The sequence below is a fragment of the Pituophis catenifer genome, unplaced genomic scaffold, assembly GCF_029215685.1.
Source record: "Pituophis catenifer annectens isolate HBS135680 unplaced genomic scaffold, rPitCat1.0.hap2 SCAF_6, whole genome shotgun sequence".
Taxonomy (NCBI): domain Eukaryota; kingdom Metazoa; phylum Chordata; class Lepidosauria; order Squamata; family Colubridae; genus Pituophis; species Pituophis catenifer.
Genome location: NW_027256886.1, coordinates 30,455,152 through 30,467,760, shown reverse-complemented (window position 1 = coordinate 30,467,760; position 12,609 = coordinate 30,455,152). Strand labels below are relative to the sequence as shown.

At 38.3% G+C, this 12,609-nt stretch overlaps 1 protein-coding gene across 1 annotated transcript; it reads right to left on the bottom strand.

Moving 5' to 3' along the window:
- Positions 1-9,616: 9,616 nt before the first annotated feature.
- FAM124B (family with sequence similarity 124 member B) lies at positions 9,617-12,182 on the bottom strand. The gene is made up of 2 exons (XM_070945852.1): positions 11,448-12,182; positions 9,617-10,276 (listed from the first exon to the last, which is right to left on the bottom strand). The coding sequence occupies exons 1-2, from the start codon at positions 12,177-12,179 to the stop codon at positions 9,617-9,619; spliced, it is 1,392 nt and encodes a 463-aa protein (XP_070801953.1). The 5' UTR covers positions 12,180-12,182.
- Positions 12,183-12,609: the final 427 nt, after the last annotated feature.

Here is a 12,609-nt window from a genome sequence, read left to right as displayed (position 1 = left end):
TGTTCTGCCTCAGTATTTGAGTGGTTGACCTACCTTTGCTCAGAGAAAGCCAACAAGGCTAGTGACCCAGTTGTAACCAGCAACACATTAGAGATCTAGAGAAGCACAGCCCCAAAACCTCAGCTGATATCAAATATTGACATACACAAATATTTTTAGTAGAGATACTTTTGTACTTCGTTTGGTACATGGAAGGGCTTAGATAAATTTTGAGCAACTGTTTCAAATAATCTGTGAAATAATCACAGGAATGTTATGAAAGATACTCTATATACAATGAACAAATCTTCAAGAAAACCTCCCATTTTTCACCACAAGATGGAGATGCAGTATATTCCAGTAAATATGAATAAAGTCACTGGAAAAAGCAAACATTTAATTTAAATTAGAAACAGATTGTAGCTTCTCCTATTTCTAGATAAACCCAGTAAACAACTTTCTCATCGTGACCTATTATGCACATTGATATACTCTTATGACTTAATTTCTTAATTGCTTATTTCTTTAAAATATTTCTATCCCCTATAATTCTATCTATATTTCCAACTATCATACCCTGCTAAAACAACTATACTTTTGTGAAAAACTACTAATGTGTTTATTTGTTAATTTAATCTCATTGTTGGTTTATTTAACTATCACTATACTACCGTAGATGTTAAAACAATAGTGATTCCAACATTTCAGTTTTACTTTTTCAATAATTATGGAAATAAACCAATTTGCAGTTTGGTGGAGCATAACCACAAAGACCTTTGGGAAATTTGGCTAACATTTATGGATTATATTTCTCCTATGTGGACATGTGTTTTTAAAAAAATAATCCCAAGTGAATAATTTCATGATATGTAATAATATATTTTTTTTTAATTTGATTTATATGCCACCCTTCTCCGGAGACTCAGGGCAGCTTACAATGCGTTAAGCAATAGCCTTCATACTTTTGTATATTTTATACAAAGTCAGCTTATTGCCCCCACAAACTGGGTCCTCATTTCACCTACCTTAGAAAGGATGGAAGGCTGAGTCAACCTTGAGCCTTGGAGAGATTCGAACCAGCAGTAATTGCAGGCAGCTGTGTTAATAATAGGGTGCTTAGACCACTGTACCATCAAGGCTCTTTTAAATGTTTATCACATTTATATAGCTGCCCACCTCACAAACAAGTGACATTAGGTGGCCTACAACAAAACTAAAGCAATAAATATTTAAAACAATTATCATTAAATTATTTTTAAAAAATTTTAACTATAAGAACAGAGCTAAAACAAAGAATTATTGTTCTTTGTTGTATTCAAAGATGAAGGGATGTTAATAATAATGGAGCCACATCATTAATTTCCTCATCCCTCTGGGTTCCGCAGGCCTGCTGGAATAACCAGGCCTTGAGGGATTTTTGGAAGCTCAGAAGAGATGAAGCCATCTCACTTCAGGGGTGAGAAGGATCCATGATGCAGGCACATTAGAGATGGCCCACTGCTAGGACCTACCAGATGTAACTCCCTAGATCAGGGATGTCAAACTCTCAGCTCACGGGCCTGATGCGTCATGGGCTGCCACGCCCACCCCCAGTTTAGTGAAAGGGAAAAAAGTTGTGATACGTCACGTGACAACAACGTGACGACGCACGTTTGACACCCATGCCCTAGATGATACAACCAATAGCATGCCCAAATTGTTGGTTCTGGTGGGATGACCAGATGAAATCAGGAAAGGCAGTCCCTCAAATAACCTGGTCCTTTACCATGGAGGCAGTGGTGGGATTCAGCCAGTTAGCACCGCTTCAGGAGAACAGGTTGTTAACTTTTTGAACAGTTTGGTGAACTGGTTGTTGAAAGAAATCAATAGGGCAGAGAACCAATTGTTAAATTACTTGAATCCCACCACTGCATGGGGGGTTTTCAAGATCAACACCAACACCTTGAATTGGATACAGAAAAAAAACTAGCAACCAATGTAGTTCTCGCAGCAGAGGTGTAACATGTGTTCTGCCAGAAACACACATAAATGCTCCCACACACATTGCATTTTGCACCAGCTGAATTTTCAAAATATCCTATTAATACTTTTGAAGTTTTTTTTTTTTAAATTAAAATCTGTACCAAAATGTCAGAGGTAAGTTTAAGAAGAAACCAGTAAAACTGGTAGAATTCCGGTAGATTACTAGCAAATACCAATATTCTTTTTTTTTTTATTTAAATGAACCTTTTTAAAAATGCATTAGCATGAGTGAAATACCTTTCTTCAAACTGCCAAAGTACTCCTGGCTTTTCAGAGTTCCTCTGGCTGTTCTGAATGTTTTCCCTTTTGTTGCATATTCATCTGAAGCACACTGCACACTTCTCTGGGAAGCAGGGAAGTTGAGGCTTTACCTGCACATGAATGGAGAAACAGTTGGACTGGAAAGGCGAGGCTACTTCATTCATGCCAATGTGTTTTTGAAACTCCTTTTAAAAATATTTTGCAAGCTCTAATATTTTTTTATCAATCTTCTATCAAAGTAGCAGCTGTCACTCCTCTTTATCTGGATTTCTCAAGCTCCACAAAACCTCGTGAAATTTAAATTCCTTATGAAGCAATAAGCTTCCTAGGAGATAGCAGGCATCAAAACATCACATAAATTCCATTTTTTTCCTGCTCTAGAGACCAATTATTCTGGCTGGTCTTTTCTCAATATATTTTGTGCTCTATACCAGGGCTGTCAAACTCAAGACTCGTGGGCCGGATCTGACACGCAGGGTGCTTAGATCTGGCCTGCGGGGCTGCCCTGGAAACAGCGAAGGACTGGCCCATGGTGCCTCTACCAGACAAAATATTGGTAATATTGTACTGCTAACTAGAGCATACAAAACATTTGCTAGACCAATTCTCGAATACAGCTCATTTGTCTGGAACCTGCACTGCATATCTGGCATTAATACAATTGAGCGAGTCCAGAGATATTTCACGAGAGGAGTCCTCCACTCCTCTGCTCGCAACAGAATACCTTATGCCACCAGGCTTGAAATTTTGGGCTTAGACAATTTAGAACTATGCCACCTTCAGTCTGACCTAACAGTAGTACACAAAATTATCTGCTACAACGTCCTACCTGTCAATGACTACTTCAGCTTCAAGCACAACAATACACGAGCACACAATAGATACAAACTTAAGGTAAACTGCTCCAAACTCAATTGCAGTAAATACGACTTCAGCAACAGAGTGGTCAATGCCTGGGATGCCCTACCTGACTCTGTGGTTTCTTCCCCAAACCCCCCAAACTTCAACCTTAGGCTGTCTACTGTTGACCTCACCCCATTTCTAAGAGGTCTGTAGGGGGCGTGCATAAGCGCACCAATGTGCCTACCATCCCTGTCCCACTGTCCCCATTTATTTGTATCCATTTCCTGTATTCATAATCATGTTTATACTTACAGTATATCTGTTATCGTATACATGCTTAAATAAATAAATAAATAAACAAATAAATAAATAAATAAATAAATAAATAAATAAATAAATAAATAGCTCAGGAGGACCGTGCTCTGTTTTCACTGGTAGAGTGCCTGGGCCAACATAGGTGTCCCCAACACGAGTGACATTGAGCTGGCCATGGCCACTGCCCCCCCCCAGAGTCAAACACAACCCTGATGCGGCCCTTAATGAATTCAAGTTTGACACCCCTGTTCTATACTGTGTGACCAAGCCACTGGCGTTGATAAAGCCTCAGAAATATTAAAACTTTCCATTCATATGAAAGATGTGAACGTAACACAAAACATTGGCATCAAGTCTGAATGACTAACTCAAAGCCATACTGAGAAAATATGCTAAACAACAATTTATCATGAAACGAGTCTGCATAATACTTCCACATCCACATGCAGCTACAAATTCCAAATGTTCATTTTTCACATTCAAGTTTTACGTGGAGATTTATGTTAACATTACTTTACTTCAACAAGCCAACTCTATCCAGTTTGTATTAGCATTTTAAGCAGCTATAGTCTTAGGTTTATCTATGCAATAAGGGAGGGACAGAGGGCAGGACACTAATTTGGATTCCAATCTTGAGACTCTAAACTCTGGTTTCTGATGGTATTAAAATAAAGTCATTACTTAATAGTACCTTCTATTCTAAGTGAGGGTATTCTTAAACAAACTCATTTGTTCCCTGGGGGGGTGGGGGAGAATCATATTTCCTTGATTCAGGGATAGGTGTTTAATTTCAGCAGATACATCGCTGATTGTAGACAAGATTTCTTTCTTTCTTTTTTTTAACATTTGGAGTTTACTCTTTATAATTTAAATACTGTATTTTTTTAAGGACTGCTGCTTAATTCATTTTCAGTCACTCAACAGCAGCAGGTTAAGGACACTGTCATAAATATATTAGATCAGAGCAGTGGTGGGATTCAAATACTTTAACAACCGGTTCTCTGCCCTAATGATTTCTTCCAACAACCAGTTCACCAAACTGCTCAGAAAATTAACAACCAGTTCCCCCAAAGTGGTGTAAACTGGCTGAATCCCACCACTGGATCAGGGGTCTCCAAACTTGGCAACTTTTAAGACTTGTGGACTTCAACTCTCAGAATTTCTCAGCCAGCAAAGTTGGCTGAGGAATTCTGAGAGTTGAAGTCTACAAGTCTCAAAGTTGCCAAGTTTGGAGACCCCTGTATTAGATGATCAAATTCAAGGCCTTGTTGCAAAGAGTTGAAGCACCAGTTGACACCGAAAAATTGCCCACAACATGCTATTTAGATATCCATTCCACAAGAAGAAACTCTGATAGTATGGATAGTCTGGGAACAATTTTCCATCAGTCATTTAAGGGAAAATAAGGCATGCTGTTGAAAAAAAAAAGAGTGAATCTACTAGTTTCCAAATCCTCTCATTCCTTGGGATGCCCATAGAAACAGATGAACACTAGGTTGGCATAAAGAATGTCCTCCCATGATTGGCAATGGGAGGGAAGAAGAAAACTCTCCCTCACTCCTTGTCTTGGCCAGCAACTCTCTTCTACCCCTTTCCACAGTTGTACTTTTTGTTCCCATCTCTAGCTCTTTATTTATGTTTTATTTAGTTCATTTATATGCAAGTTGTCATTTTAAACATGGCACATATAGTTCAGGCAGCAGCATACAGTGCATTACAATATTTTGAGGACAGGATAAAACAAATTATTCTTTCTACAGTCATCATCAGATATTCACTTACTCCAAAATCTTATGCTCAGGTCAGGACATACTAGGCAAAACTCCAACAGCCTTCTGCTTTGCTTCCAAGATGCTATGGGACACTATTTCAGTTCCTTGGCAACAAGCTGAAGGTTTTTTTCTTCCTCTTTTTTTTTTTTTTTTTTAAGTAACTCTGCTGCTGGTTTTAGGCAAGACAAAAGATGTTATTGTGCCCTGAGGAACGCTAAGTAACTTTGGAGCATCCTGTCCTATATCACCTCCCAAATGTCCCATTTGCTTCCCCATCACTGTGGACCAACTAAATGGCACCCATACTGCTAAAGCACAGTGCAACTTCGAGTTCGTTTAGACTGCTGCAGCATTTTGCCTTGATAATGATAAACATTTTTTAAAAAATTCTTCTTCTTTCATAAAGCTCTTTGGAGCTAAACTCAGCATGGCTGAGAAGCAATGAGTTCATACTGAAAATTACAATTGCAAATAAAAACTGGAACAGCACTTTTGAGACATTCCTCAAATTATTTTCTCATTGGTAGCAGGAAAATGGGAGGCATGCTGCATACTAATTGACGGCAATGGAGGGGAAAACAACCACAGTCCATTTAGATTAATTTCTAAAATTACTCTAAGCATTTTCCTTTATATCCAATTATTTCCTCTGGGATAAACAAACTGAAATATCTCAATACACCTTCTGTGCAAAAATTCATACAAAAGCAGGTCATTCCATCTGTAGACATGTTGTTGGCTTAGAATGATTTTTTGTGTGGCAAATATATTAACACAGCTATTTAACAATCTGTCAATACAGGTAGTCCTTGACTTACAACAGTTCACTTAGTGACGGTTCAAAGTTACAATGGCACTGAATAAAGTGACTTTATGACCATTTTTCACACTTGCAACCTTTGTAGCATCTCCATGCTCATGTGATCAAAATTCAGCTGCTTGGCAACTGGTTCATACTTATGACCATTGGTGTGTCCCAGGGTCATGTGATCACCTTTTGCAACCTTTCGACATGCAAAATCAATGGGGAAGCCAGATTCACTTAACAACTGTGTTGTTAACTTATCAACTGCAGTGATTCACTTAACAATTGTGGCAAGACAGATTGTAAAATGGGTCAAAGCTCACTTAACAAATGTCTCACTTAACAACAGAAATGTTGGGTTCAATTGTGGTAGTAAGTTCAGGGCTACCTATATTGCAGGAGGAGGAGAGGCAGACCCTGGGGCCAGAGTGAAAAGGGCCTGAAGTCGTTATGTCCTTCTAAGTCAGTGTTTCTCAACCTTGGTAGCTTGAAAATGGGTGGACTTCAACTCCCAGAATCCCCCAGCCAGCAGCGCTGGCTGGGGAATTCTGGGAGTTGAAGTCCACCCATCTTCAAGCTACCAAGGTTGAGAAATACTGCTCTAAGTGGTTCAAGTCCAGCCTCCCTTGAGTTCCTTTAACTCTTACCTACATAGCACCAATTTAGTGTTGACCATACAAGGTGGATCTGGACTGCTGATTGAATATATAGTAACCATCTCTGATGCTGGTTTTTAAACTTGAAGTGCTTCAGAGGTGAAGATGTCACTTGCCTCTGGAAGTTGTGGGTGCTCCAATACTAAAGGTTTTTAGGAAGAAATTGCACAACCATGTCTGAAATGATGTAGGATCTCCTGCCTGAACAGGGGGTTGGACTAGAAGACCTCCAAGGTCCCTTCCAGCTCTGTTATTCTGATTTGTTAGCAATTGATTTTTATGTATTATCGGTAATGCTATTTCTTCCTCATCTATAAATAGGACCGCCGAGGGTAACTTTGCTGACTTTCCATGTATATTTTGAAGTCTTCACTTTTGAACCTGTATGAAAGGAAAGTTCAGGCAAATGCCTTTCCCACCTACTTCAGCCCTGGATCCTTTTCAAAGCAGGACAATTTTTAAAAGCAACTAGGTTGCATTATCTTTTTTAGCTTAAATAATGCTTTCAAAAATCAGCTGGTGAGAACCGTTAAGAACCTACTTATTGGGTTTAAGATGTCTTAAAATAAAATTCTTTTAAGATTTCTTACTTGGTGAAGGCCTTCTTCCTACAATATAGATATTGAGATTTTTGTTTATCAGAAAAGTTATTTTTTCTTTTTCTGAGCTCTGATAGACACCCTTTCAAACTTTCTCTCTAGCCGAAATGGAGAGATCTAATTCTGATCTCCCTGCCTGAATTAGACAGAGCCTTATTTCCTTCCTTCCTTCCCTTCCCCTTCTTACTAGCTTCCCTCCCTCCCTTCCTTAAATTGATGAGGTTTATTTCTCATCTTATGGTATCAACTTCATTAGATTATTTGTGCAGACAGAGAATGAATGGCCAAAGGCAGTGAATTTCATGATAGAAGTGGAAATTTGAACCTGGATGTTTAAATCCAAATAGGTCAGCTCTTCTATATGAATGATACAGAAAATAAAGAAATATGTTAATTTTAATGCACTCCTTCAGGCATCCAAGCTAAATACTTTATTATTAGAATTCAAGTGATGTCCCTTCATATTCCCTGTTTGGGAAGCTGCCTGGGATTCCTTCCAACCACACAGAGTAGGTTGGTGTTGCTGATTCCAGTGTAGCTGGTTTCAGATGATCCATGCCCCCTCCCCAGAAAAAAACCACAACAACCAACCTACGTTTTAGTTCATATCTCAAACAATTTGGGATTGTTTTATTCCGGATATGACATCAAATACAGTTCTTTGACAGGCAAAAGTGTGTTGGGTGAAGTGTATCAACAAGAAATAGGAAGGAAATCTGTAGCGATATCCGAGATGAGGCAGGGAAGCACAGGTGAGCCAGAAATGCATTGAGACACTCCTGCAATAAAAGATGGGTTCACAAGCCAACCCTTCTTTATTGACAAGCTTAACTCACCTGTTAAAGCAAATGCACAGAATCACACCTATATTTACCATTGTTCTTATAGTTACATATAATTCCGAATGTAGCTCAGCCTTCTGATTATATATCTAAGTTCTCTTCATACACAGGTTGAGAAATGGATGTGGCATGTTACTTAACAAGCTCAGTGATTGTTTCCTGTTCTCTAGAACTCATTATCAAGTATCATCAGCTAGACAGAAGTAACTCATAGTTTAAGTAATATTAATACAGTAGTCACAACAGTAGCACTACGTTTTCCATCAAGGTGCAAAAACTGAGCTCCAGAAGCTTTGATACATTCTCTATAGCAATCTGGAAAAATTGCTATTCAGTTTCAATACGAATGTAATGAAAATAAATGAACAGTAGAATAATCAGCTTATCTTAAAGAAGTTGACATATTAAAATTATGCTTAATGAAATGTAGCATTTATCCTGGCCTTAGACATATTGTCTAATCTTCCCCATTCTAAAAAGTGTAGCTTTTGGATTGCCATTCAGAAGCCAGATTGATGTGTAGCCCTCTGCTTAATTAGTTGCATTTTCAACAATGGAAAGACTTCAGTTCCAAAGATCCAAAGTTGCATTTTCATACTGTGTTTCCCCGAAAATAAGACCCTAATATTTTTGGAACCTCGAAATAAGCTCTTGGCCTTATTTTTGGGGAGGTATTATTTTTGGGCACGTGGAGCAAGGTGGGGCTCCTCTTGCTGTCTTACCTGATTTCCAGCTCTGTCTCCCTAACCCTAACCAGAGGAAATGGCAGGGACCAGCTGCGCATGCACTTAAATATTTTTGAGGAGGGCTTATTTTGGGGGGGCTTATTTTTGGGGAGGGCTTATTTTTAACATATGTGCTCAAAAGCCTGATTGGGCTTATTACCTGGGGAGGTCTTATTTTGGGGAAAACAGAGTACTTTTGACATCAAGATGCAGTACAGCATGGGGCATGGGGAAAATGAAGACAGGCTTAGCATAGTAACCATGGAAAAATGAAAAATGCCTATTTTGTTTTCTGTATCTTTAAATTAATTTCTATGGTATGGGAAAAGTTAAGCTTGAACCTTCATGATTTCATGAATGTGTCCAAGTATTTTTTTTGGTGGCAATATTTTTTCCATTGCTTTCTTCTAGGATATTTCCTGGAGATCCTACCCAAGAATTAATGAGGTCAAATTCTGATGAGTTTCTCAGATAAGTCAAGATTAACTAAGTTGATGCTTCCCAAATGTCTTTTAGGCTTTCCTAGGTTTGGGGTTTTCTCCTAGATTTTTAGTGAATTTCTGTCAGTTCCTCTGGTGCATTAAAATGAATGGCTTCTTCCAATCTATTGCACAATATTCTCTAGTACATGAAATTTATATTGCAAATTTCTTTCTCTTCTTTTCCCTAGTACTTTTAAACCTTTCATTGTAGCTCTAATATAAAGATAGCATAGATTATTTATACCGAAGAATAGATCTATTGGACTTTCTGATATTCCAAAAATAAGGCAGTGAAAGATACATGGAAGTTTCAAATCATATAAAAAACTCCTCCTCGTCTTTCTCATTCCCATCATTTGCTCCTGATGTGCTCAGCTGAAAATGACTAAATCCTGATCTTTTATTAATTTCAGCAACATGCAAAGACAATAAAGAGTTCCTGTCCTCAGAACCCAAACCTGCTCCCATAAATGAACTGCTTGGTGCCTCGGACTGAAGAAGTTCTTTTTGTAAGTCCTTGGAAAATCTGTTTAGGGGAGAATTAGCACATTTAAAAGGTGCTACTCTCTTGCCTGTGTCAACATTAGTCTCTTCCTCCTCCTCTCCTTTGTTCTGGCATAGCCAGAGCTCATGGCTGGAATGTCTCAATTTAGTACCCAGGTTCATTGGGGAAGGGCCTAGATCTTGCAAAGAAGAATGTGCTATATTATACAAACTGGAAGAAGAATTAAAGTTGCTTTGTGAAGGGGTGAACAGACTTGCAGGAATTTGCACCATCCTCCTTGAGGATTTGTTTTTATTTTTCATGGCTCGAAGTGTCCGGTTTTTCTGCTGAACAGCAGTTCTGGGAGCCATTGAAGATACACTGGAGCATAAATCACAGCAGTAATGGGGAGACCCTTTCTCATCAGTGCTGTTGTGCCAATTAGGAGGTAGAGATTGAGTTCCATTGTGCTTTGAGCCTCTGCTCTGAACCTGTGGAAAAGAAAATAAATTAACTGCATCTTGACAATAGTAATAAAGTCAGATCTACACCTATAGATCCTATAAAACCATCAACCACAAATCAGTAATTAAAGAGTTCTACTAAGGACATAGGTAAGGAAAACACATACCTAGCCTTGGAAGTATTAAACTTATTTGAACCTGTCAACATGATCTACACATTTTAGTGTGTATTCTGGCTATTCTTCAATAAAAACTAAGGGATATTTAATATATTTTTAATTTAACATAAGATGGCATGACAGGTACAAATTGGCACCTAATAGGGTACCACAGGAGGTCCCAGCAAGAGACTAAAGGGTCTTATGAATCTATGGGTCCTTTTCCTCCATTGCAACCTGCTGTTGCCTTGTGACAAATATCAGGAAATAAGAATTGGGGTGGTGGGCAGGCAGAGGAAGTGGGACAGAAGTGGGACAATAATTAAGCAAACGAACACTGAAAAGATGTATTATCACCTGTACCAAATCAAAGGATAGATTGTTATCCTAAAATGTTCTTTTGAACAATTTTATTTTTTATTGGCCTACTTGTTTATACATGTTTAAAATACATGCATTTTTAAAAGGCCTGTAATTCCAGGCATGGACATTCACTTTACATGTTATTGGATTTGTTGCCAGCCACAAGCCTGTTGAAGTCCAGATGTTTTTTTGAAGGGTTTTGTTTGTCTTTTAATGACTGCAAACTAAGACAGAATTTTAAAATGTTTGATTCATATATAATTGCAAAGAGCATTAATATTTTGCCATTGCAAATCAGCTGCAACTTTCAGAAAGTTTGGCTTTGAATGCTTTCTAAACTCATAGCCACATGCAATAAATGGAAATATCGTCTGTGTCTCTGAAAGTTTTCAGAAGAATCACATCAGGTTTTCTGGAAGACATTCTTGTCTCAGCATTTCAAATAGGTTTAATCAATCAATAATCAACCATTGGGACAAAGTGGTGGTTTCTTATGTCAATGAATAAAATGCCTCTACAATCACTTTACACAGTCATACCAAATATCAAATAAATAAATATCTGAAGAACAACATTTTCTGTGAAAACAGCAGTATCACCTATTGCATCCATGCTAAGGACCATACAAAAGTTCTACCATTATGTCTTTTGGTATCTATTGCAGTGACAACAAGTACCTGCAGCAGAATCTTATTTCCTTCATAGTCTTCTGTTTGCCATCTAGTACTGCTTATTGGGACACAGGGATTGGGCAAAAGTGGAACCAGTTCTCCAATTTCATACACTTTGAACTGTAATACTGAAGATTCCTTCAGGTCAACACTCATCCCCAAAGGCAACTGCTTCAAGCAGAGCTGAACCACAAGGCTGTGTGTTGTGTACAGTAGAAAAGCACAGAAGCCACTTTTTTGGACAGATGCTTCTTTCTGCAGGATTGTCTCGTAAAGCCTTACTGCATCCTCATAATTATCAAAGCTACAATAGAGAGTGACACGCAGGATTTCCATGCCGTAGTGAACTTGTCTCAGGCCCCATACCGGCATATGCTCATCCAGTCCATAGAAGTCCTGATGATCAAGGGCATGGAGTGATAGCTTCCTGCTGGGACACTCAATGTGGACAGGCTGCCATGGTGGATGTTGGAAGAAGTCATGGACCTGGAAAAACCGTTCTTCTCCAAAGTCCTCATGCAAAAAAAGGAGCACAGAAGTACTAGGAAACCTGGAACTTTTTTGACGATATGTCTCATAATACTTAATCGGAGAAGGGCGTTCTGAGACAAGAAAGAGGCGAACGTCCAGGCAGATCCATTCTTGAAGTTGATCAAGAGCTTGTTGCAAGTGTATTGCATGTCCAGTGTTGGCAAGCAGGTGCACAGTCATCCTCATGGAATCTCCTCTCACATCCATTGCACTGCGACCTTCAAATACAAGTAGTAACATAATCAGTGCTTTATTGATTACAGGATCATACAATAGCCATGTTAAAAAGAATAAAACTCACTCTTCCCAGCTAATTCTCATTTGGGCACTTCTCTAAGCTTTACAAATGTCTGTATAATGCAGACCCCCCATTTCATCTTGATTTATTATTTATATATTAGATCTAAAGTTCAAGTAGTGGAAAGGATTATACAGTAAGGTCTCCTATCTTTTAAATCAAGCAAGAGTTCATATACTATACAATTTCAGTGATTTCAAATGCCCTGCATCCTTCTTCAAATTCTTTCAGGGTTTTATTTTTTTATATATATACATAGGGATGGTAAAAAGATATATCTGCCTATATTATATAAATGATTAAATGAAATCTGTCAGTTTCAGAGAAGTAATCAACTTG

Excerpts from the sequence above, each read along its gene's own strand:
- FAM124B (XM_070945852.1), bottom strand. The coding sequence starts at position 12,179 with ATGGATGTGAGAGGAGATTCCATGAGGATGACTGTGCACCTGCTTGCC. Across the intron at positions 10,277-11,447 it reads GAAATAAGATTCTGCTGCAG|GTTCAGAGCAGAGGCTCAAA; the intron begins GTACTTGTTGTC and ends TCTTTTCCACAG.